Source organism: Vulpes lagopus, chromosome 9 (assembly GCF_018345385.1).
Source record: "Vulpes lagopus strain Blue_001 chromosome 9, ASM1834538v1, whole genome shotgun sequence".
Lineage (NCBI taxonomy): Eukaryota > Metazoa > Chordata > Mammalia > Carnivora > Canidae > Vulpes > Vulpes lagopus.
Genome location: NC_054832.1, coordinates 58,846,615 through 58,871,588, shown reverse-complemented (window position 1 = coordinate 58,871,588; position 24,974 = coordinate 58,846,615). Strand labels below are relative to the sequence as shown.

The following is a 24,974-nucleotide window of genomic DNA, read 5'->3' as shown; positions in this document are numbered from 1 at the left end:
GCTAGGAAGGTGTGAGGAAAACCAGAAAGGGAAGGCATCCTGTAAGTCAAATACAGAAAATTTATCAGGAGGATGGTACGATCGACTGGTCAGTGATGCTGAGTTTTCCATAACCCTTAGATATCACAGAATAATTTTAATAGATGGTACCTCAGTATAGCAGTTTATAGTGGCAAAGTATGTTTGTTGGTACAGTAATTTTATAGAACATCCTGTGAAAAATGAGTGCAATGGTCAATTATGGGACATGCTGGATGTTACGTTTTACTCATAAGTTCATAATCTACAGTAGTGTATGGATTAGTATATGGCCCTGACAAGCCCATGGAAAAGAAAACTGCTACTTTCTTAAAACCAGGAATTTCCCAAACTGTGTTTTTTTAAACCAAGTCTAGTGGGAATAATTCTAAAGCAATAAAACCCAACCATTCTAGGTATATAACTTTATGAATTTTTATACAATCATGTAACTACCACCACAATCCCAACCGATTTTAAATCATGAATTGGGTCAACTTTGAATGTCTCTAGCTCCACTTGGGGAAATGAGGGTTTGTGTAGCACTTCTACATATATTATCCCATTTAACCCTCATGCCAGCTCTGAGTTACACACTGATGGGGTTCCAGACATGCTACCCCAGAAAGTGGCACCTTGGCATGCTAAAGACCTTAAGCTGAAGAAAATTTTTCTAAATGGTGGAAGGTCACTCCAACCTCCCCCACTCCCATCACCTTTCTTCCCTGAAATTAGGCCATAAAACTCCCATGTGAAAGGTCCCCTCCCTGTACCAGGAGGAGGGAAGATATCACTAGAGACAGGAATTTGGAGCCAAGAAATCTATATAACCTGAACAGGCCAATAACCAGGGAGGAAATTGAAGCAGTCATCAAAAACCTCCCGAGACACAAGAGTCCAGGGCCAGATGGCTTCCCAGGGGAATTCTATCAAACATTTAAAGAAGAAATCATACCTATTCTACTAAAGCTGTTTGGAAAGATAGGAAGAGATGGAGTACTTCCAAATTCGTTCTATGAGGCCAGCATCACCTTAATTCCGAAACCAGACAAAGACCCCACCAAAAAGGAGAATTACAGACCAATATCCCTGATGAACATGGATGCAAAAATTCTCAACAAGATACTAGCCAATAGGATCCAACAACACATTAAGAAAATTATTCACCATGACCAAGTAGGATTTATCTCCGGGACACAAGGCTGGTTCAACACTCGTAAAACCATCAATGTGATTCATCATATCAGCAAGAGAAAAACCAAGAACCATATGATCCTCTCATTAGATGCAGAGAAAGCATTTGACAAAATACAGCATCCATTCCTGATCAAAACACTTCAGAGGGTTGGGATAGAGGGAACTTTCCTCGACATCTTAAAAGCCATTTACGAAAAGCCCACAGCAAATATCATTCTCAATGGGGAAGCACTGGGAGCCTTTCCCCTAAGATCAGGAACAAGACAGGGATGTCCACTCTCACCACTGCTGTTCAACATAGTTCTGGAAGTCCTCGCCTCAGCAATCAGACAACAAAAAGACATTAAAGGCATTCAAATTGGCAAAGAAGAAGTCAAACTCTCCCTCTTTGCCGATGACATGATACTCTACATAGAAAACCCAAAAGCCTCCACCCCAAGATTGCTAGAACTCATACAGCAATTTGGTAGCGTGGCAGGATACAAAATCAATGCCCAGAAATCAATGGCATTTCTATACACTAACAATGAGACTGAAGAAAGAGAAATTAAGGAGTCAATCCCATTTACAATTGCACCCAAAAGCATAAGATACCTAGGAATAAACCTAACCAAAGAGGTAAAGGATCTATACCCTAAAAACTATAGAACACTTCTGAAAGAAATTGAGGAAGACACAAAGAGATGGAAAAATATTCCATGCTCATGGATTGGCAGAATTAATATTGTGAAAATGTCAATGTTACCCAGGGCAATTTACACGTTTAATGCAATCCCTATCAAAATACCATGGACTTTCTTCAGAGAGTTAGAACAAATTATTTTAAGATTTGTGTGGAATCAGAAAAGACCCCGAATAGCCAGGGGAATTTTAAAAAAGAAAACCATAGCTGGGGGCATCACAATGCCAGATTTCAGGTTGTACTACAAAGCTGTGGTCATCAAGACAGTGTGGTACTGGCACAAAAACAGACACATAGATCAATGGAACAGAATAGAGAACCCAGAAGTGGACCCTGAAATGTACGGTCATCTAATATTCGATAAAGGAGGAAAGACTATCCATTGGAAGAAAGACAGTCTCTTCAATAAATGGTGCTGGGAAAATTGGACATCCACATGCAGAAGAATGAAACTGGACCACTCTCTTTCACCATACACAAGGATAAACTCAAAATGGATGAGAGATCTAAATGTGAGACAAGAGTCCATCAAAATCATAGAAGAGAACACAGGCAACACCCTTTTTGAACTCGGCCACAGTAACTTCTTGCAAGATACATCCACAAAGGCAAAAGAAACAAAAGCAAAAATGAACTATTGGGACTTCATCAAGATAAGAAGCTTTTGCACAGCAAAGGATACAGTCAACAAAACTAAAAGACAACCTACAGAATGGGAGAGGATATTTGCAAACGACATATCAGATAAAGGGCTAGTTTCCAAAATCTATAAAGATCTTATTAAACTCAACAGCAAAGAGACAAACAATCCAATCATGAAATGGGCAAAAGACATGAAGAGAAATCTCACAGAGGAAGACATGGACATGGCCAACATGCACATGAGAAAATGCTCTGCATCACTTGCCATCAGGGAAATACAAATCAAAACCACAATGAGATACCACCTCACACCAGTGAGAATGGGGAAAATTAACAAGGCAGGAAACAACAAATGTTGGAGAGGATGCGGAGAAAAGGGAACCAACCCTCTTGCACTGTTGGTGGGAATGTGAACTGGTGCAGCCACTCTGGAAAACTGTGTGGAGGTTCCTCAAAGAGTTAAAAATAGACCTGCCCTACGACCCAGCAATTGCACTGTTGGGGATTTACCCCAAAGATTCAGATGCAATGAAACGTCGGGACACCTGCACCCCGATGTTTCTAGCAGCAATGGCCACAATAGCCAAACTGTGGAAGGAGCCTCGGTGTCCATCGAAAGATGAATGGATAAAGAAGATGTGGTTTATGTATACAATGGAATATTACTCAGCAATTAGAAATGACAAATACCCACCATTTGCTTCAACGTGGATGGAACTGGAGGGTGTTATGCTGAGTGAAATAAGTCAATCGGAGAAGGACAAACAGTGTATGTTCTCATTCATTTGGGGAATATAAATAATAGTGAAAGGGAATATAAAGGAAGGGAGAAGAAATGTTGGGAAATATCAGGAAGGGAGACAGAACATAAAGACTCCTAACTCCAGGAAACGAACTAGGAGTGGTGGAAGGGGGGAGGAGGGCGGGTGTTGGAGGGGAATGGGTGACGGACACTGAGGTGGACACTTGACGGGATGAGCACTGGGTGTTTTTCTATATGTGGGTAAATTGAACACCAATAAAAATTAATTAAAAAAAATCATTGCTGGGGAGAAAAACAAACTCAAAGGAAAACCAATAAAAATAGTTTAACTTAAAAAAAAAAAAGAAATCTATATAAACAAACCTTGTTTTTTTGTGTTTTTTTTTTTTTAAGATTTTATTTATTCATGAGAGACAGAAAGAGAGCAGAGACACAGGCAGAGGGAGAAGCAGACTCCATGCAGGAAGCCTGATGTGGGACTCGATCTCCGGTCTCCGGTCTCCAGGATCACACCCTGGGCAGAAGGCAGGCTCTAAACCTCTGAGCCACCCAGGGATCCCCTAAACAAATCTTGTTAAACTAACTCTTATTTTCCTAGATATTTCTTCACCATTTACTACTTCTAGCCTAAAACTTTTTGACTGTCAATTCTTCACAAGTTCACCATTTCTTTCTCTAAAAGTTATAAAAGCTTCCTAGTCTGGTCACTTCTTTAGCTCTTCATTCTCTTGTGAAGGCTCCCATGTACCAGTAAAAATTCAATACAGTCTGTATATTTTTCTCCTATGAATCTTTGCCAGTTTAATTTTCAGACACAGCCAGGAACCCTAAGAAGGTTGAGAAAAACTTTTTCCTCCTTTGCAGTACCATTATTTCCTATAAGACAGAAAAAGAAAGAGCCATAGAAAAGCAAGGAATCCTATTCAAGGTCACACAAAGCTACTCAGTGAAAGAGATAGATTGAACACAAATGATCAAATAAATCCTCTTTTCGATTGGCAGGGTGGAAAAATAACACTGGGACAGACTATCAACAATTAAGACTATTTATTGAGGGCAGCCTGGATGGCTCAGGGGTTTAGCACCTGTCTTCAGCCCAGGGCCTGATCCTGGAGTCCCAGGATCAGTCCCACGTTGGGCTCCCTGTGTGGAGCCTGCTTCTCCCTCTGCCTGTGTCTCTGCCTCTCTCTCTCTCTCTCTCTGTCTCTCATGAATAAATAAATAAAATCTTTAAGAAAAAAAAAAAAAAGACTTTATTGAGTCCTTGATCCATCAAGCAACTCTTTAAAAAAACAGGTGTTGTTATTCTTAACACATAGGAACATAGGAGTTAAGTATTAAGGGGTCAATCATTTTGCTCAAGGGTAAGGAGTTAGAAATTGGTGAAGAAAAAATTCAAATCTAGTCTTTCTGAATTCAGAGCCTGAAATTCTAGCTGCATGGTGCTTTCTTGTCCTACACAGTAGCCATTAGCTAGCTATATTCGGCTATTTGAGAACTTGAAATGTGGCTACTCCAAATTGATCTATGTGTAAACGTAAAATATACCAGGATTTTGAAGACATTTTAAAAATGTAAAACAGCTCAGTAATTTTTTATACTGATTATATATTAAAACATAATATGTATTTTGGATATACTGGCTTAAATAAACTGTGATATTAAAATGAATTTCCAGGGGCCTGGGTGGTAGCTCTGTGGGTTAAGCATCTGCCTTTGGCTCTAATTGTGATTCCAGGGTCCTGGGATCAAGCCCCTGCATTGGGCTCCCTGGTTGGGGTGGGGGGGTGGGGGTCTGCCTCTCCCTCTCATCCCAACCACCTACTCATGCTTTCTCTCCCTCTTTCTCTCTCTCAAATAAGTAAATAAAATCTTAAAAAAAAAAAAAAATCACCTCCTTACTTTTTAAAATGTGGCTCCTAGAAAATTAAAAATTACATATGTAGCTCATGCACTGTTTTAATAAATATAGGCTGTCCGTAGAATTTATTTCTTAGTGTTGTGGTCAAGAAATTTCCCTTTATTTTTCCATCCAGGGGTAAGACACATCACCAGGATATGCTGTTTTATCCAGAGTTGTTTTTTTTCCGGGAGAAATAGGTAGAAACAGGATTCTTCCTTTGGTCCTCAGCTGTTTGCAGTCCTATTCTTTTGTTCCTACATAATGTTATTGCATTCATTTTTGACAGATGCATTTTATTAAAAATATTAGCTAATCAATGATTTGTTAAGGGCATGCACCAGAAGGTCTTTCTTTCTTTCTTTCTTTCTTTCTTCCTTCCTTCCTTTCTTTCTTCCTTCCTTTCTTTCTTTCTTTCTTTCTTTCTTTCTTTCTTTCTTTCTTTCTTTCTTTCTTTCTTTCTTTCTTTCTTTCTTTCTTTAAATAAAGCAATGATATGCAATGATCATGGGGAGTCATACTGGACTCCGGCATCCAACCTGCTGTATTTCCTGGAAGGGCAAGCCAGCAGCTCTCTGATGCCTGTATTCTGTGTCACATCCCACGCTTATCCTGAAATGTATGTAATACCTCCTAAAACATCTCAAGGGGCTACCAAGATCTTCTAAATATTTTTAAAGCTCTAAAGAATTAGAATTATTTGAAATAATATGTTCCTTCCTGAAACCTGCTTCATTCTGGCTCTGAACATTCCTTTAGTCATTGGTATTAATTTATCGATTCTGAAAAAGGAAGAAGTCTTCATAAGAGTGTGCTTCTTTATACTAGGAAGATAAAAGTATTATAGTGTGTGTGTGTATACATATATATATATGTATATATATATATACACTCACATATATTTATCTGTAGTGTCCACTACCTCAAAGTGAAGTGAAAATCTGGCACTTCTCTAGTATCATTTTATTTGTGTGGTTCAGTAGCTGTCAATCCCATTTCTCTATTGGAATCAACTGGGGAAGTTTTGAAAAATACAAATGCTTGCACTTTGCTCCTAGAAATTCTAATTTAGTGAATCTGAAGTCTACCTCAGCCAACTGAGAAAATGTGAGGCACAAATGAAGTTGAGAACTATTTGTGAGGACAGCGAAACTAATATTTTAGGTTCCCTAACACTTACTTTTAAAAAACAAATTAGTTTGCACCCACCTCTCTCTTCTGTCCTCTCTGCCTGCAAGGTTTATCAGGACATAACCCCGTTGTAAATCAAGGAAGATCTGTGTGTAATTTGGATAATCAAAAGACACTTATAAGTGCGAAATAAAACAGTTTATATTACTCATAATGAGACCATTAGCTTATAGTAGTCACAAATTTTCAATATGGTAAACACAATTTAAGAAACTTATGAGTTTCAAAGTGTTCCTTTAGAAAACAGTACAAGGGAAAAACAGTCTTGGGAATTGCAACAGCACAGGAAATACCATCTAGACTTCACGGGAATCTATATTAGTTAGCTTGGGCTGCCATATAAAATATCACAGACTTGGTGACTTAAACAACATACATTTATTTTCTCACAGTTCTGGAGGCTGGAAAGTCAAGATCAAGGTATTGGCTGATTTGGTTCCTGGTGAGGACTCTCTTCCTGGCTTGCAGATGGCTACCTTCTCACTGTGTCTTCCATGGCTGGGGAGACAAAGAGGGGAGAGAACTCTCTGGTGTCTCTTCTTACAAGGCTGCTAATCCTACAGGATCAGGTCCTCACTTTATGACTGTATTTTACCTTACTTACCTTCTTAAAAGCCCAATCTCCAAGTACAGTAACATTGAGGGTTAGAGTTTCAACACATGACTTTGAGGGTATGGGGGTGGGTAATACAATTCAGTCCATAGAAGAATCTTTCCACAGTATCTTTGTCCAGTGATCAGCCAGCCATTACCCCAATGATTCTAGTGAAAAATCAGTACTTCTTGTGGAAAAGCTCTAATGGATAGAAAGCACATGTGATATGAAATCAAAGTTGTATCCCCAAAACTTCAGTCTTTGGTTCATGATATGCTCTTAGGAACATCACAAAAACTCAAATCAAATCTCTCCTCTCATGATGCCCCTGTAACTAAAGGTAAGTGCAGCTGTTATGGAGCTCAATCCACAAACTAAAGTTTGTAAGAAATATAATCTCCTAATTTTACCCAAGGGAGGACTTTTTTTTTTTTTTTAATTTTTTTCAAGGGAGGACTTTAAAATCACCACATTCAAGATTTTCTCCTGACTCACCCATTCCTTCACCTCAAACTACTAGGGTCCATCTCCTTTAAAGCAGTCATGAAGGAAATGATATAAACTTTTCTTTTTTTTTTAAGATTTTATTCATTTATTCATGAGAGACACACACAGAGAGGTGGAGACATAGGCAGAGGGAGAGGCAGGCTTCCTGCAGGGAGCCTAAAGCGCGGCTCCATCCCAGGACTCTGGGATCATGCCCTAAGCCAAAGGCAGATGCTCAACCACTGAGCCACCCAGGCAAAAAAAAAAAAAAAAAAAAAAAAAAAAACCTCTCCCTACTTCAGAATATTTGTTAATTACATAGAATTTCCTGAAATGCCATGTTTTGATTTATCTATCATACCATTAAATTAGGATATATACAGCTAAAGTGTGACCGAGACTTTATATTTTACAAGTGTTATGGTAGCTATTTTACAGTTATCACAGCTGAGTTTTCTGATCATAGCAGTGTCAAACTATTATTTCAGAAGAATCAATCTACCATCCACGTTGATGAGTAGGTTTAAGAAATTAATACATTTTTTTTTCTTTTATGAGACTTTCTCCTCCAGGCCTATTTTCTGGCCCACAACCCAATAAAACTCTGTTGACTTCCCACTGGAATAAAAGTTTAAAATAATTTTGACCCACCCTATTAAGTCAGTCCTTCCTAAATATTCTTCAGTGAAATACCAGAAGAGGACAGAAAGTGCAATATGTAGCTGGAAGTAGCCCCTAAACTAAAATTTTGTTGCTGATTAAGATTAAATCCTAATGAAAATTTTCCACTTCATATCTTTATACATCATTCCTTTATTTTTTTTAGATTTTATTTATTTATTCATGAGAGACACAAAGAGAGGCAGAGACATAGGCAGAGGGAGAAACAGACTCCATGCAGGGAGCCTGATGTGGGACTCCATTCCTGAATTTGGATCACGCCCTGAGCCAAAGGCAGCCGCTCAACAGTTGAGCCACCCAGGGGTCCCACATCATTCCTTTAAATATTAAAAAAGGTTTCACTTCCGTGAATCTTTCAGTGAATTGATGCCATAGGAAAATACATTTGTTTACTTTGTGGCTTTGAATAAATTGGTGATATACATAAAAATAAGCCTTAACTCCTGCTGGAAGAAGCGGAAGCTTGGAGGAAAGGAAGAAAAAGCAGGCCCCATGTAAAAGCATTGAATAACAAAAAATTTCAGTGTGAAAACCTGAGGTTTGCTTGATATGCTCATAACATACCTTAGCCCTTATTCCCTTAGACCCTGTAGTACTTGCAACAGGACTTCCTTTCCATGGGGCCACTAGAGCCTGAAGGTGCAATCCCTTCTGATTCATTACTCTCTTTCGCAACAGCAAATATCCTGCTTTTCCAGCTAATATTGATTGAGCACTTATTATGTATTTGGTTTACTTTTGAACTCTTCACATTTGTTAACGCTTTAAATCCTCTCAACAAATCTATGGTGATGGCATTATTATTATGCCCACTATACGTAAGGGAAATCTGAGCTATAACTCATCCAAGGTCACCCAACTAGTGCATAACTGGTAGGTGACATTCTCACCTAGGCATTCTTTTCTTTTCTTTTTTTTTTTTTTTAAGATTTTATTTATTTATTCTTGAGAGATAGAAGGAGAGACAGAGCCAGAGATACAGGCAGAGACAGAGCCAGAGACACAGGCAGAGGGAGAAGCAGGCTCCATGCACCGGGAGCCCGACGTGGGATTCGATCCCGGGTCTCCAGGATCACGCCCTGGGCCAAAGGCAGGCACCAAACCGCTGCGCCACCCAGGGATCCCTCACCTAGGCATTCTTAATGGTTACAACATAGTGCTTTAAATGACTCCACTTCTAAACTATGGCCTTAAGGCAATAACAAATGTGTAGAACACATAAAGCCTTGATAATGTTGCATGTGTCATAAAGAAAAAGGGTTTAAGGAGATCCCTGGGTGGCTCAGCGGTTTAGTGCCTGCCTTTGGCTGGGGCGTGGTCCTGGAGTCCTGGGATGGAGTCCCACATGGGGCTCCCTGCATGGAGCCTGCTGCTCCCTCTGCCTCTCCCTCTCTCTGACATTCATGAATAAATAAATAAAATATTAAAAAAAAGAAAAAGGGTTTATGAGTAGACTCTTTATTCATATTGAATATTGGAAGTGGGCAGCCCCGGTGGCGCAGCGGTTTAGCGCCGCCTGCAGCCCAGGGCGTGGTCCTGGAGACCCTGGATCAAGTCCCACGTCAGGCTCTCTGTATGGTGCCTGCTTCTCCCTCTGCCTGTGTCTCTGCCTCTCTCTCTCTCGGTCTCTATGAATAAATAAATAAAATCTTTAAAAAAAATGAATATTGGAAGTGCATAAATCATGTTCAAAAGTAAATATCACCCACGTAGAGAAACAGAATATAACGAGAGATCCCCATTCCCTCTTACGCTCTAAGTTTCAACTTCAAAATAAATTTTCACTTATTATTTACTGAACCCCTTAATCTGTTTAAAACCCTAATTAGGGGCACGTGAGTGGCTCAGTGGTTGAACGTCTGCCTTTGGCTCAGGTCCGGATCCCGGGGTCCTGGGATCCAGTCCCGCATGCGGCTCCCCGCAGGAAGCCTGCTTCTCCCTCTGCCTCTGTCTCTGCCTCTCTCATGAATAAATAAAATCCTTTTTAAAAAAAAAAAAAACCTGATTAAATCCATTTCCCTAGTAATATACTCTTTCTAGAGCAGTGATCCTCAAAATGTGGTCCCCAGACAAGCAGCCTAGCATCAACTGGGAACTTGTTAGACTTGCAAATTCGAGAATCTCAGTGCAGTCCCACGGAGCAGAAACTCAGGGAACGGAGCCCAGCGATTACGTTTTCACAAGCCCCCGAGGTACCTGTGATGCACTAAGGTTGCAGAGGCAGGGACGTAAGTCCGCTGGAAGGGTTTGGGTTGGGGAATCCTAGCGTCTAAAGCGTTAGCCCTGAAAAACGGGGACAGGTTCTAATAACCTAACTGGTGTTTTTTTGTTTTGTTTTGTTTTAAGTAACCTACCTTTTTGAAGGATACCACGGATAAAACGCTTTCCTATTTGAACTACCCGTGTTGTCATTCCTGTCCCTGCAGCATTTTACCAGGAGCGCGAGGCGGCCCCTCCCTCCCCAGGCCCCAGGTCGCCCCGGGGTTGCGGCCCGCCCGTTGACCAACAAGAACCCGCCCCAGCGTGGCGGGGAATTCAACATCCAGGGGCGGGAGCAAGGCTCGGCCAATCAGAAGCAAGGCTCGAGTCGCTCGCCCATCCGAGCAGCGTGATTGGTGGTTCCGCGCCGGCGGAAGAGACCCTCGCGGGCACCGGGCAGGGCCCTTCAGTACCAGCCAATCGTCGCTCGGCGCCTGGAGGGGCCGGGCCCGCGCGAGCGACCAAACATGGCGGAAAGTGCTCCCTCCGCGGCTCCGAGCCCGCGGGGCTGTGCGGACGGGGAGGACGCGGCGCCCCCAGAAGAGGCGACGGCAGAAACGCCGAGAGATGACCAGGAGCAGTTTGAGTGCCAGGAACTGCTCGAATACCAGGTGCAGGTGGGGGACCCTGAGGAAGAAGAGGACGCGGGCGCGGTGGCCGAGGCCGAGGCGGTAGCTGCCGGCTGGATGCTCGACTTCCTCTGCCTGTCGCTCTGCCGGGCCTTCCGCGACGGCCGCTCCGAGGACTTCCACCGGGCCCGCGACAGCGCCGAGGGTGAGTGCTGGGCGCGCCGGGCCTGGGGGCGACACACGCCGCGGGCGCGGGCACCTCGGCTGGCCGGGCTTGCGGCGCTGCGGCCCCGGCGGGGGCAGGCGCGGGGGACCGAGGCTCCGAGGCTCCGAGTTAAATGAACGTTGTTGGTTCCAATCCCGCATCCGCCTGTTTTCAGCCTCTCAGGGTTTCTCATTCTAATTTTTTTCTCTTCAGTAAAAAGAGTAAGACTCCCGTTTGGAATTGATAACAGGATTTGGTGAGTGAAAATGTGTGAAATCCGGCATCCCGGGTGGCTCAGCGGTTCAGCGCCGCCTTCGGCCCAGGGCGTGATCCTGGAGACCCGGGGTCGAGTCCCACGTCGGGCTCCCTGCATGGAGCCTGCTTCTCCCCCTGCCTGTGTCTCTGCCTCTCTCTCTCTGTCTCTCATGAATAAATAAAATCTTTTTAAAAAATGTGTGAAATTGCCACGTCTTTTTTCTCCTCTGGCGCTTGTATTTGTTTTTTTCAACTCCGGTATTTCTGGGATGGCATGAATGCATGCATGTTTTGTTTTGTTTTTAAGATTTTATTCATTTATTCATGAGAGACACAGAGAGAGAGAGGCAGAGACACAGGCAGAGGGAGAGTCAGGCTCCATGCGGGGAGCCCGACGTGGGACTCGATCCAGTGACTCCAGGATCACACCCTGGGCTGAAGGCAGCGCTAAACCGCTGAGCCATCCAGGGATCCCCTGGGATGGCATTTATGAAGCACAGTGGCCTCCAAGGGACCCAAGAATCGGGGGTCCGATTGTGACGTTTTTAGATCTCCTTTGGCACAGTCTAGGCTGCAGGATAAAAATAACTGTCAGTGACATTTCCTACCTAAGACACCACAGTCTGTAACTGAGACAAAGATCAGACCCCTAGAGAAAGAGTGACTTGGCCTGGCTTTTTCAATGATGACAGAAAAATGCTCTATTTAATATAAAATTAAATACTTCAGAAAACTATATTGACACATTTCATCTTCATAGTAAGCCCATTCCTTAGGTAAGTGATCTTAGTTTATAGAGTGGACTAACCTAGCGGCCTCAAGTATTGGTAGATGAAAAGGATTGTGACCACGTCTGTGCCTTATCTTCCAGCTCAAGAACTGGCCCTCCACCTGTATCAGATATCACAGATGCCGTGGTTAATTAACATTTATGAAAACGTTAAATCCCGATATGAGTTCATTATGTAGATTACCTCATCTTCCTTTGGGGGATGGAGAGGGGACATTTGGCTGGCTCTTTGGCTCCAGTCACAAAATTCCTCACCAACAGGTTAAGACTGTATTTCTGGGGGAGGTTGAAAGGACAGTTAGATTTGGTGTTAAGCCCCAGATTGGGGACTCAGCCTGAATGACCATTTTGGGCCAGTGGTTTTAACAGTCGTTGCATATGTATTTCTGTACATATCTAGGCACAGGTTAGTATATGCTCATATATTTCTTTGTTCTGTTAGATGAAAGGGTACAGAAGCAATGGAACCCTACATAGCAACCTAGCACTCCAGGCTTGGTCTCTAATACCATTCCTTAATAAAGGGAACAATAGCTCTTTGGAAAAATGGTTTGATTCTTGGACAGGAAATATGCAAGATGAACCTGGAACAACTTGTGCCAGAAAGTAAGGGAGTACTTAAAAACTAAACCCCCAAACAGAAAAACCCACAATGGTGGCAACACCAAGGGACACAGAAGCAACTGCAGAGCTTGCAATGGCCAGAGCAACTCAAGCAAGAAAATAGTTTGGATTAGAATCCAAAGGTAAAATAATTATGAGTCCATACATATTGATGTAAATAAAGATGGAAAAAATAAATGGCAGGAAAAAAACCATATCATGCAGAAGAATCCCCAGTAATTTATGTAGCTGCTATATCCTCAAGGAGGTGAAGTATAACACTCCACTCCTTCACAAGGAGGTGAAGTAACACCCCACTCCTTAAGTGTATTGTGCATGGTGACTATTCTGAAAACTACAGTATGGAATTGGAGGGAGGAAAACTTTACATTCAAGAAATCTAGCAAGCACTACTTCACGCCTACGTAATCAAGGTCAACAAGAACAGTGACATTTGGTAGTATCTATACTTGATATGATGTGTTTAAATGGGACTCTGATATTCTCAAAACCCATTAACCCCAAATTATAAGAAAAACAGCAGACAAATCCCAATACAAACTGCCAAGGTCATCAAAACCAAGGAAAGTCAGAAACTTTCATAGGCAAGACACACCTAAAGAAATGCAATAAGTAAATGTAATGTGTCCTGGGTGGGATTTGCAAGCAGAAAAAGGAAGTTAAGTAAAAACTAAGGAAAACTAGGAACTTGAAACGTTATTAATGTTGGCTCATTAATGTAATATATACCATACTAATAGGGGGAACTGGGTGGAGGGTATATAGGACTAATATCTTCATAGTAATTCTGTTAATTTACAGAATTACCTTTCTGAAAAATAAAGACTCCTTTTGAGTCTCTAGATCAAGCCCCAAAGAATAATCTAGGTTACCTCTATTATTTTAAGGTTAAGGGCACAGAAACCCAGAGAAGAGTAAACTGTTGTTGTTGTTGTTTTTTAAGATTTTATTTATTCATGAGAGATACAGAGAGGCAGAGACACAGGCAGAGGGAGAAGCAGGCTCCATGTAGGGAGCCCAACATGGGATGATTCCGGGTCTCCAGGATCTCACCCTGGGCTGAAGGTGGCACTAAACTGCTGAGCCACCCTGGCTGCCCTAGCTCTTTCATTCTGACTCAGAATTGTTCTCACGCATCTCCCTTACCTCAGATAATGCCTTTTCTAGACTGTATTCCTAACCTCTCTTTCTCCATGGAAAGCAGTGTAAAGATAGTGATTAAGAGTGTGGACCCCAGAATAAATGGTCTGAGTCTGTTTCCTGGCTTTGCTACTTTCTAGCTGTAAGGCCTGAAGCAAGTTACTAACCTCTTGGTACCTCGATTTCCTCATCTGTAAAATGGTGATAGTAGTATCTATATCACAGAGCTGTTTCTCAGGTATAGAGCAAAGTTTCTCAGCCTCAGCACTACTGACATTTGAACCATGTAATTCTGTGAATGCATGGTGGGGGCAGGGGTTGTGTAGGCATGAAGGTGGAGGTTCTCCTGTACATTGAAGAATGTTTGGCAGCCTCCTTGACCTCAATTACCAAATGCTAGGGGCACACCCCTTCTACTCATGATGATCAGAATTGTCTTCAGCACTGCCATATGTCCCTTGGGGACAAATTCATCCCTAGTTGAAAACCACTGGTGTAAAGTGCTTAGAATAGTGCCTGGTATTATCAGTGCTTAAATACAGTTGCTATTAAAGCTAGTCATTTGATGTCCCTAATGTGTTTTTCTGTCAGCAGTGTTTTGTTATAGGTGAGGAAAAAGCAGGGCAGTGCTATGTAGGATATTTGTAGTTATTGCATAGTGGACTAAATTGAACATAGAGTGAAGTGAAGATGGAGGTCTGACTTTCTTCTCTAGGATGGCGCAGGTCCTTTTGTTTTACTTCTATACCATACTTAACCTTGGTGGCATTAAAATTTTAAATAATAACTGACATAAATTTTGAGTTATGTCTTCTCAAACTAAAACCTTCCTGAGGGGCAGGGGCTGGCTGTCTTATTAGTCCCTGACATTGGGTAGCAGTAGATGTTTATTAAGTATTGAATGAATTGTTTAAATTTTATATAACTCTGTTCTTTCTGAATCCTGTTTAAATTGTGGCTATATTTCGTCTGGATAATCTCTAGAATAACATAAGATTATGCTAGTTTAGAATTGAGGAAATACATACAAAAAATATTTATTTCCTTGGTAGCTGCAGGACGACTGCTTTTGGTTTTGCTAGTTGATTTAATGTTTGTAATACACACCAACCAAGCCCTGGGTGAAGTATAACAGTCATACCTTCAGGTCTTTAAACATGATTTCCTCAGAGAAGCTTTCCAACTTCTCCAGCTAGCTACTAAAACACACTCTAAAGGTTTGTTATATGCATCACAGCATTCTGTAGTTTTTCAGTTTTCTCCATGTTTTTTACTGTTTAATCATTTGTCTTTTGTTAACTACATGGTAATAATAAACACACTGAGGCCTACGATTATGGCTTATGCACCATTATACTCATCATATCTGGGCGGGCATTCAAATATTTGGGAAATTAATATTAATAAATTTGTTTTTATACATCTGCAGTTTTCTTCTTTGAAGTTAGGGTTGAGGAGAAACAGGTTCTGACTGAGAAATAAACTTTTTTGCTGAAATTGTATCCTGGAAGTTTTAAATCAGTAGCAGAAGGGGAAGATATAGGTAGTTGGTAAACTGGGGCCTAAGGTTGCCACCCCTTTTCCGTGTCTGGTTCCATGACTTCCTGTCCCAAATCAAGTTACAATAGGAAAGGGAACCATTCTCTTTTATTTTGCTTGGTAATGATCTAGACAGGACACAAAGAAGGGGATGACAACAAGTCCCAAGAATGAGGAGCATGAGCCCATTCATTGTACTGTCTACTTCTGAGGTACTGTCCCTAAGACCTTTATCAAAGCGTAAAAGACCTCTACAGGGACTTGATTTGCTTCCAGGACTTTTCCAGAGCTTTTCTGTCCAACTGTCACAAATGAACAAAACCATGCTCTCAGTAGCCTCTTCAAATTTCCAGAACAAGTGTTGTTACTTTAGAGCTGAGCAGCAGCTTTTGAACATTCCTCTTAGATGAACTGCACGTGATTTTCTCCACATACTCTGAGGAACTCCACCTGAGGTGGTTTTAGCCTGGGAATTAGAACATGGAGCACCTTCTTCAGCCACCACAAACTCTTCCACCAGCCAGCATGGCAGACCTGACATGCCCACTGACAGCTGCTCCCCCTGCACCAGAGCCTCTGCTTGGCAGAGCAACCAGCAGAGATGGCTGCCCTGAGGGAGGCCTTGCCTCCCTGGGCCATAGGGTGCTCAGCGTCACACCCGTCAGGGACAGTAGGACCAGCTTGACTGGCCTCATACCTCCATCTGGTGCTTACACTGCAGCCCTCCGGGAGCTTCCAGGTCAGGCCTGTGGAATGCTGGAGTTGCCTGTTGGGGCAGAGGCTTTATTTCAGTGTGCCCACATTGAGAAAAGCCAACGTGTTTGTCAGATTGGGCTGTGAGCCCACTTGATCCGCAGAGCTCACAGGAAAGGCACGGGGCCTAGTATCTAGCCCTCCCTCCCCCCACACCACCAGGCCATCCTTGTTGCGGCCATCTTGCCCCAATAAATATATTTTTAAGATCTTTGTCAACTTAACAGACTCACTTAACTGGAACCTTGACCAAAATATAAAATACTCCTATAGTATTAGAGGTTTTAAGACATAAGCTTCCAGCTAATGATTTGACACGTTTTACAGTTTGAATCTCTATACTAACAAATCGCCCCTTTTGTTAGTATAGAGTGCTACCTGTGGAGGTACTATTAAATGTTATCTGCATATGAAAATCTGTTTTTATTTTGCACGATGTGTCCATTGCTATTTTTCTCATTTAAAAAAAATTGCCCGTGTTCTCCTCTAGGATTTTGATGGAATCTTGTCTCACATTTAGATCTCTCATCCATTTTGAGTTTATCTTTGTGTATGGTGAAAGAGAGTGGTCCAGTTTCATTCTTCTGCATGTGGATGTCCAATTTTCCCAGCACCATTTATTGAAGAGACTGTCTTTCTTCCAATGGATAGTCTTTCCTCCTTTATCGAATATTAGATGACCGTACATTTCAGGGTCCACTTCTGGGTTCTCTATTCTGTTCCATTGATCTATGTGTCTGTTTTTGTGCCAGTACCACACTGTCTTGATGACCACAGCTTTGTAGTACAACCTGAAATCTGGCATTGTGATGCCCCCAGCTATGGTTTTCTTTTTTAAAATTCCCCTGGCTATTCGGGGTCTTTTCTGATTCCACACAAATCTTAAAATAATTTGTTCTAACTCTCTGAAGAAAGTCCATGGTATTTTGATAGGGATTGCATTAAACGTGTAAATTGCCCTGGGTAACATTGACATTTTCACAATATTAATTCTTCCAATCCATGAGCATGGAATATTTTTCCATCTCTTTGTGTCTTCCTCAATTTCTTTCAGAAGTGTTCTATAGTTTTTAGGGTATAGATCCTTTACCTCTTTGGTTAGGTTTATTCCTAGGTATCTTATGCTTTTGGGTGCAATTGTAAATGGGATTGACTCCTTAATTTCTCTTTCTTCAGTCTCATTGTTAGTGTATAGAAATGCCATTGATTTCTGGGCATTGATTTGGTGTTGGAGGGGAATGGGTGACGGGCACTGAGGTGGACACCTGACGGGATGAGCACTGGGTGTTTTTCTGTATGTTGGTAAATTGAACACCAATAAAAGTTAATTTAAAAAAAAAAAAATTGCCCGTAAATAAAAGCATACAGCTCTCGGTTTGTGACAGTTTTTTCTTGTTTTGTAACCTATTAACCAACCACACAAAGGGACCACTGGGTCAAGTTTGGCTTTTTAAAAAAAATGTTTAAAAAAAAAAAATAAAAATAAAAAAATAAAAAAATAAAAAAATAAAAAAAATGTTTTAATAAAATTCATGTTTTTCTTCTTCAGCTATTATTCATGGACTGTCCAGTCTAACAGCTTATCAACTGAGAACTATATACATATGTCAGTTTTTGACAAGAATTGCAGCAGGAAAATCCCTCGGTAAATATGTTTTTATCTTACTTTGGAAATATTTCAATCTATGCCTAAAGGTAAAATGATGAGAAGAAACAGATGGGAGTTATTACTTGTTTTTGAGAGTTGGCACAATGTATTTGGCATGTACATCTACAGAAGCATATCTAAAGCAAAGTAAAAGAAATATAGTTCTAATCCTTTTGGAGCACTGTTTGTCAAATTTAGTTTTTTTCAGAATTATTAGAGAACTTGTTCAAAACACACACACACACACACAGAATTCCCCATCATGAATTCCTGATGTAATAGGTTGGATGAGAAGGGCTCTGGAATTTATATTTCTAGTAACTTCCCCCAGTGATTCTAACACTGTTACTGAGGAGCCACACTTCATGAACAGTCTTGGAGAGTTCATTTCGAATTTGACTATATGGTAACTTTGTGGTGACTCTTTTACTATCATATATATATATTTTTTACTAGCAACTATGATAATTGATACCTCTTACTTGAACTGGATTTCAGCACTTCTTTAGATAGGCAAATATGATTTGTAGGTATAATATCCCTCCTTTATCGCCACAGGTTGTTTTAGATTGTAACAGGCAAGACTGTTTCAGTTTCTTTCTTTATTTATTTATTTAGTTAGTTAGTTAGTTAGTTTTATTTAGTTAGTTTTATTTATTTATGACAGACACACAGAGAGAGGCAGAGACACAGGCAGAGGGAGAAGCAGGCTCCATGCAGGTAGCCCGACGTGGGACTCGATCCCAGGCCTCCAGGATCACACCCCAGGCTGCAGGTGGCACTAAACCGCTGCGCCACCAGGGCTGCCCAAGACTGCTTCAGTTTATTAGAAATGGCTGATACTTACAACATAGTCATTTTTTTTTAAAGATTTTATTTATTTATTCATGAGAGACAGACAGACAGACAGACAGACAGACATAGGTAGAGGGAGAAGCAGGCTCCACACAGGGAGCCCGACATGAGGTGACGCTAAACCGCTGAGCCACCCGGGCTGCCCCACAACATAGTCATTTCAAACACCTTTTGTTGCAAATAATTACATATTTATGTTGACTTTTACAATTTATGAAATGCTTTCCCAACAGTACCAGGTGGTAGGTGGTACTTAACATGAGCTGCTTACTTATAATCCTGTTGTGTTACATAAAATCCCAATATGTTAGTACCACACTCATGGCCCTCACTATCTAGTTCTGGCTTACATAGTATGTTCCATTTTGGTAGTGAAGCTAGGCCTGTACGTGAATAGGATTAGAAGCAGAGTAAATGTTAGGGAGACAGAATTATAGGTAGTCTGGGCCTGTAGCTAAAGAAGAAAACCGTCTGAATGTAGACATAATTGTAGAATTCTTGACCATGTAGACAATAAGCTAGTGTGGTTGTTAACAGTTGTTTTGTAAATTAAATATGACAACATATTCTGAAATGCCAACTTTGTTTCGTAATTAGCAATTGTTCAGTGAATCTTACTTTTTTTCCCCTACAACCTGTCCCCCAACCTGTCCTTTCTTTCTGTAAAGAAATGCAGATTTTTGTGTGTGACCCCATTGATCTTGAAATTCACCAGGATCCCCTTTTAGGTATATTTTAGACATAATAGACCCATGTCAATTATCAAGAATCAATATATCTCAGCATAATGGACTCAAGTGAGGCAGCTAAATTTTATTTTAATTTGCATGTTGGATTTTCAGTTATGCATAACTCTTTTTTTTTTTTTAATAAGTGGTTGCTCAGTAGTGGCACTGCCTTGTAGAAATATGTGAGCTATATATATATAATTTAAAAGAAATAGGTAGAAATAATTTTAGCAGTATCTTACTTATCCCAATATTTCTGAACTATATATCAGCATAAAATCAGTATAAAACATGTTAATGAGATATTTTACCCCTTTTTTTGCAGTCTTTGAAATCTCGGATATATTTTATACTTTTTTTTTTTTTTTTTTTAAGATTTTCTTTATTTGCCAGAGAGAGAGAGAGAGTACAAGCAGGGGGAGTGGCAGGCAAAGGGAGAAGCAGACTCTGCTGAGCAAGGAGCCCGATGTAGGACTCCATCTGAGGACTCTGGAAGACTTCCTTCCTTTCCACTTCAGCTTTCTGCAGTGCTCCAGAATTCAGCGAGTGTGCTGAGGCAAAAACCAACCATGTGTTTTCAGTTCTCCTAATTTCTAGTCCACCAAGCTAGCCCCAAGGAAACCACTAAAAGCCTTCATTTACCTTACCCCAGTAAAATCTCCCTGCCTGGAATACACTGAATTCTCATCCTTATAAGCAAACAAAGCCAGGGAAGAAAAGCTACAAATCATCCACTCACCTCACCCCTGGAAATGTAGTTCATCTAGTTCTCTTGCTTCCACCACTATTCCATGTCTTTAGCAATCATTTTGCAACTTACCCTACTTTGTTCTACATGTAATGAGAGTGTTGGCCTACTGCAGTGTCCTACATTCTACCTGAAAGTGAAAGTCTACTAAAAACATTCTAAAGATCTAACATAGACACATTTTTGTTCTGTATCTCACATTTATAAGAGGGCAACAGATTCATGAGATGGGTTAGATAATGTCAGTCCAAAAAGAATAGGAAATACAAACATTGAAATGAGGTTTTAAAAGAAAAACCAATGTGAAATGAAGAAGGATTAGGCAATCTGCCTTTGCATTTTCATATTTCATGCTTTCCAGCATGTACTCTAGACTTACCAGGCATCCTGTTATTCCTGAAACACAGGAAGAACTTGTTTCTGAGACACAGTAGTGGTTTTTAAGGGTTCTGATGTCCACTTCTGCTACTTGCTAGCTATGTGACCTAAGTCTCAGGTCCTACTTTATAAGACAAGGTTGATAATGTTATATATTATATACTCTTTTAAAGAAATCGTGTGGGTAATGGAGCTACTGCACCTTAGGCACTTAGTATAGCGCCTAACATATAGTAGGACCTTAATATGTGTTGACTATGAGTGTGAATATCTTTTGTCCTCCTGTACTTTATGTTCTGTTACTGCCTTCCTGAAATGTTCTCCTTCCCCTCCTTATCCTCTTCACTTAGTTATCTCCTATTTATCCTAAATGTCCCAATTTGGATGGTTTCTCTTTCATAAAGGATTCTTTTCTGGTATCCTTTCATAGAGCTAATCTTCTATTTCTCAGATACACTAGACCCTCCTAGAGAGTTTTTGGAAAATACAGATAACATGGGGCTCTACCTTGTACTAATTAAATCAATCTCTAAAGGACGGGTCTAGGCATCTGTATTTTTCTAAAACTCCTCAGATGATTTCGAGGCATAGGTAGGGTTGAGAACACCAGCATAATAAATAATTTTGGTAAAGTACCAGTCACATTGGTTTGTCTTTTTTCATAGCTGGCATATGAATTTCATAAGGGCAGGAACTGTCTTTTTCTTCCTGGTCGTATCCTAAATATCTGACACAGGGCCTGAAATATAGAGAGACTTTGTATATGAATTAATATATTTTTATGTTTAAAATATTGGAGAAACAATTAGGAGAATAGGAAATAAAGTAGAAATTGTTGAAGCTGCTAACATTTAAATTGCATGCTCCTTCTAATTTTTCAAAGAAGGAAAAGGAAATTAACTTGAAAAATCACTTGGCTAACCTGTTGGATACAGTAATAGTGCCTGGTACATAGTATATACTCAGAAAATATTTAAAGAAATTAATTCATAAAAAACTGACAAAGTAAGGTTCTACTTAGCTTCCTAAGTTACTTATTTTTGTTCTGGTTTTAAAAGATGCACAATTTGAAACTGATGAACAAATTACACCCTTGGAATCAGCCCTGATGATTTGGGCTTCAATGGAAACAGAACATGACAAGCTTCATGAAGAAATACAGAATTTAATTAAAATTCAGGTATGTATGTGTATTGCATTATTATTATTTTGCTAGAAAATAAACACATTTAAAGAAACTAAGGGCCACTTAATAGAAGTTGGGCAGTAAACTCAAAGTAAAACTTAATATAATCATTCTCTTTAGTAAATTGACCTTTGGTTTATAGTCTTGATGCATGCTCTAATAACTAGGACTTAATGTTTGCTACTTAAGTATGTATTGCCCCCACGTAAGAAAATATACTGCATTGATTTAAAGATCACAAAGCAACTTTCAAAAACCAGTGCTTTGTGCTCTCCCAATTTCTATTCAAGATTACAAATATGAAAAAAACAAGTATTCAGTAAGAAATCAGTGGATTTTTGTAAATAAGATAATGTAAAATTTTAACCTTGTAGAGGAAATTTAAGGAGTAACCTATTGAAGACTGAGAAAAGTCATCCAAAGATAAAATAGCAGGGAAAGTATATTTTGCTAATGGGCAGAGCAAATACTAAGGATTGTTCTAGTTAAATAAATTTGTCTTCATTTTTAGAAAATTATTTTATGGTTGGGTGGGAGAGAAAATCCAGGTGATGTCCCACCTTCCCAAAAATTAATTATTGTTAGTATGGTGACTGTCCAGTAGAATTAAACTGGAAGAGAATGGGCAGAAATATGACTGCTACTTTTAAGAATTTCAGTCTGGGAGAGAGAGTTTTGTTATGTCTGTTTTGGGGCTTTCTAGAGAAGGAGACCATCATTAATATACTAAGATAAAGTTGAGTAGGTTACTGTAAATACATAGCAAACATGTAATACATTACTATTTGTCAGGTACTATTCTAAGCACTTTTCATGTAGAACTTCAATTCTTATGGCAGCCCTACAAGTAGGTGCTTATATCTCCACCATTTGACATACAAAAAACAGGCACAGAAGGTTAAATAGCTTGTCAAAGTTTACAGACCTACCCAGATGGTAATGATGGGTCCCTATTTTACTACAGTATCAGAAAGGCCAGTTTATCAAATGATCATTCAGAATCATCTGGCTTCCTAGGTTTCTATTAGAGATTTTTCAGGGATACTAACTAGCTAATTTTATATATCCTCCTGTCATGAACACCATCTACCTCCTCCCTCATTTTCCTTTTGCTAAAATTAATATTTAGGTGAGTCTTAAATGTACATAATGTAGCTCCTAATTTGTTTATTAATGTCTGCTTTTAATTGGCCTAAATTCAAAAGATCTAGAAAGCTGGGCATTCACCAGCAAATAAAATATGCAAGGGGCCAATGAAAAATTTTTACATCTTTTTCAAACCACAGTTTTCATCTTTGAAAAGATAGTGAAGTAGTTTAGACGTAACAAGACTTACTTCAATGTTAAACAGCAACTTTACATTTTTAAAAAATAATCTAAGATGTGTATTTGTCATCCTGTCTTTTAGGCTATAGCTGTTTGTATGGAAAATGGCAATTTTAAAGAAGCAGAAGAAGTCTTTGAAAGAATATTTGATGACCCGAATTCTTATGAGGTAGTTGTTTAAATTAGAATCAGAATTTTTTAGAACTGCTTCTATGGAAGTAAATGAAAGAACACTAGAGGAAGAAAGGGATGCTTTATCTTTTAAACAGTATAGAGCAGTGCTGTCCAATAGAAATATAATTGCAAGTCATATGTGTTTTAGTAGCCATAGTAAGTCAAAAAACCTAGTGAAATGGATTTTAATATTTCATTTAGCCCAAAATACATCCAAAAACATTACTTTTAATGTTTAAGCAACATAAAAAAGTATTAGTGGAATATTTTACACTTTGTTTTTTGTACTGAGTCTTGGAAATCTGGTGTGTATTTATACTTCTATCTAAATTCAGGTCTCGCATTTCAAGGGGTCAGTAACTACTTATGGCTAATGGCTACTATATTGGGCAGCACAAGCAGAGAAAAAAAACATTTTTTAAAAGATTTTGTTTATATATTTATTTGAGATGGAGGGAGAAAGAGAGTGCCAGCATGTGCATGAGCAGGGGAGAGGGGCAGAAGCAGACTTCTCGGTGAGCAGGGAGTCTGATGGACTCTGGGATCATGGCCTTAGCTGAAGGCAGCTGCTTAACCTATTGAACTACCCAAGTACCCACAGAAAAAAAGCATTATAATTAGCTTATTTCTAGAGGTTTCTTACGTGATAATTAGTAGTTTTTGTGTATATGTGTAATGTTAAGGTCAATTGAACTTAGTTTTTAAATATTAAAAACAAAGCATTGTTGGAATAAAACATAAATGATAATTTTATACATTTTTTTAAAGATTTTATTTATTTATTTATTTATTTATTTATTTATTTATTTATTTGAGACATAGAGAGAGAGAAGAAAAAAAAGAGAGAGGGGGCAGAGACACAGGCAGAAGGAGAAGCAGGCTCCATGCAGGAAGCCTGACGTGGGACTCAGTCCCGGGTCTCCAGGATCAGGCCCCCGCCGAAGGCAGGCACCAAACCGCTGAGCCACCCAGGGATCCCCAGTTTTATACATTTTTTTGTGAACTTTTAATTTTTTTAATTTATTTTTAAAAGTATTTATTTATTTATTTATTTATTTATTTATTTTTTATTTATTTATGATAGTCACAGAGAGAGAGAGAGAGAGAGGCAGAGACACAGGCAGAGGGAGAAGCAGGCTCCATGCACCGGGAGCCCGATGTGGGATTTGATCCCGGGTCTCCAGGATCGCACCCTGGGCCAAAGGCAGGTGCCAAACCGCTGCGCCACCCAGGGATCCCGTGAACTTTTTAGTGAACAGCAGCATACCTTTAGTAGCATACATGTAATATAGTGTATAAAGAGATGTGTTTTCACAAAAGAAACATGCTTTTGTGATGACCCCCTAGATCAAGAAAAAGAACATTGCCAGCACCCTCCGGTCACTATCCCTCCCACCTTCCTAAGGATAACCACTATCCTGACTTATAACATCCAAGATTAGTTTTAGTTGTTTCCAAAGTTTATGTAATGCAATCATATAGCAAGTTTATGTAAGATTGATCCTTGGAGTTGCTTGTAACAATAGTTCATTTATTCTCAATGTTCCATTGTTGGAATATGCAACTTCTCCATTCTACTGTTGAGCAACATTTATTTCGGGGTTTTGGCTATTACATTCTTTTACATATCCTTTGTAGAATA

The 24,974-nt window shown here is 39.9% G+C and overlaps 1 protein-coding gene and 1 long non-coding RNA gene across 5 annotated transcripts in view; one reads left to right on the top strand and one right to left on the bottom strand.

The window, feature by feature from the left end:
• Positions 1-6,558: 6,558 nt before the first annotated feature.
• Positions 6,559-10,643, bottom strand: LOC121499091. Its single transcript, XR_005990008.1, has 3 exons — positions 10,510-10,643; positions 6,998-7,189; positions 6,559-6,891 (listed from the first exon to the last, which is right to left on the bottom strand). It is a non-coding gene; the product is annotated as an uncharacterized LOC121499091 (long non-coding RNA).
• Positions 10,644-10,853: 210 nt separating this feature from the next.
• The window catches only part of TERF1 (telomeric repeat binding factor 1), a 38,300-nt gene continuing 24,179 nt past the window's right edge, over positions 10,854-24,974 (top strand). For all 4 annotated transcript variants that reach the window (XM_041769642.1, XM_041769640.1, XM_041769639.1 and 1 more), the window contains exons 1-4: positions 10,854-11,188; positions 17,839-17,934; positions 21,705-21,826; positions 23,241-23,327. In XM_041769642.1, coding sequence (XP_041625576.1) covers positions 10,882-11,188; positions 17,839-17,934; positions 21,705-21,826; positions 23,241-23,327 — 612 coding nt within the window. In that variant the 5' untranslated portion in view covers positions 10,854-10,881. The remainder of the gene's footprint in view (positions 11,189-17,838; positions 17,935-21,704; positions 21,827-23,240; positions 23,328-24,974) is intronic.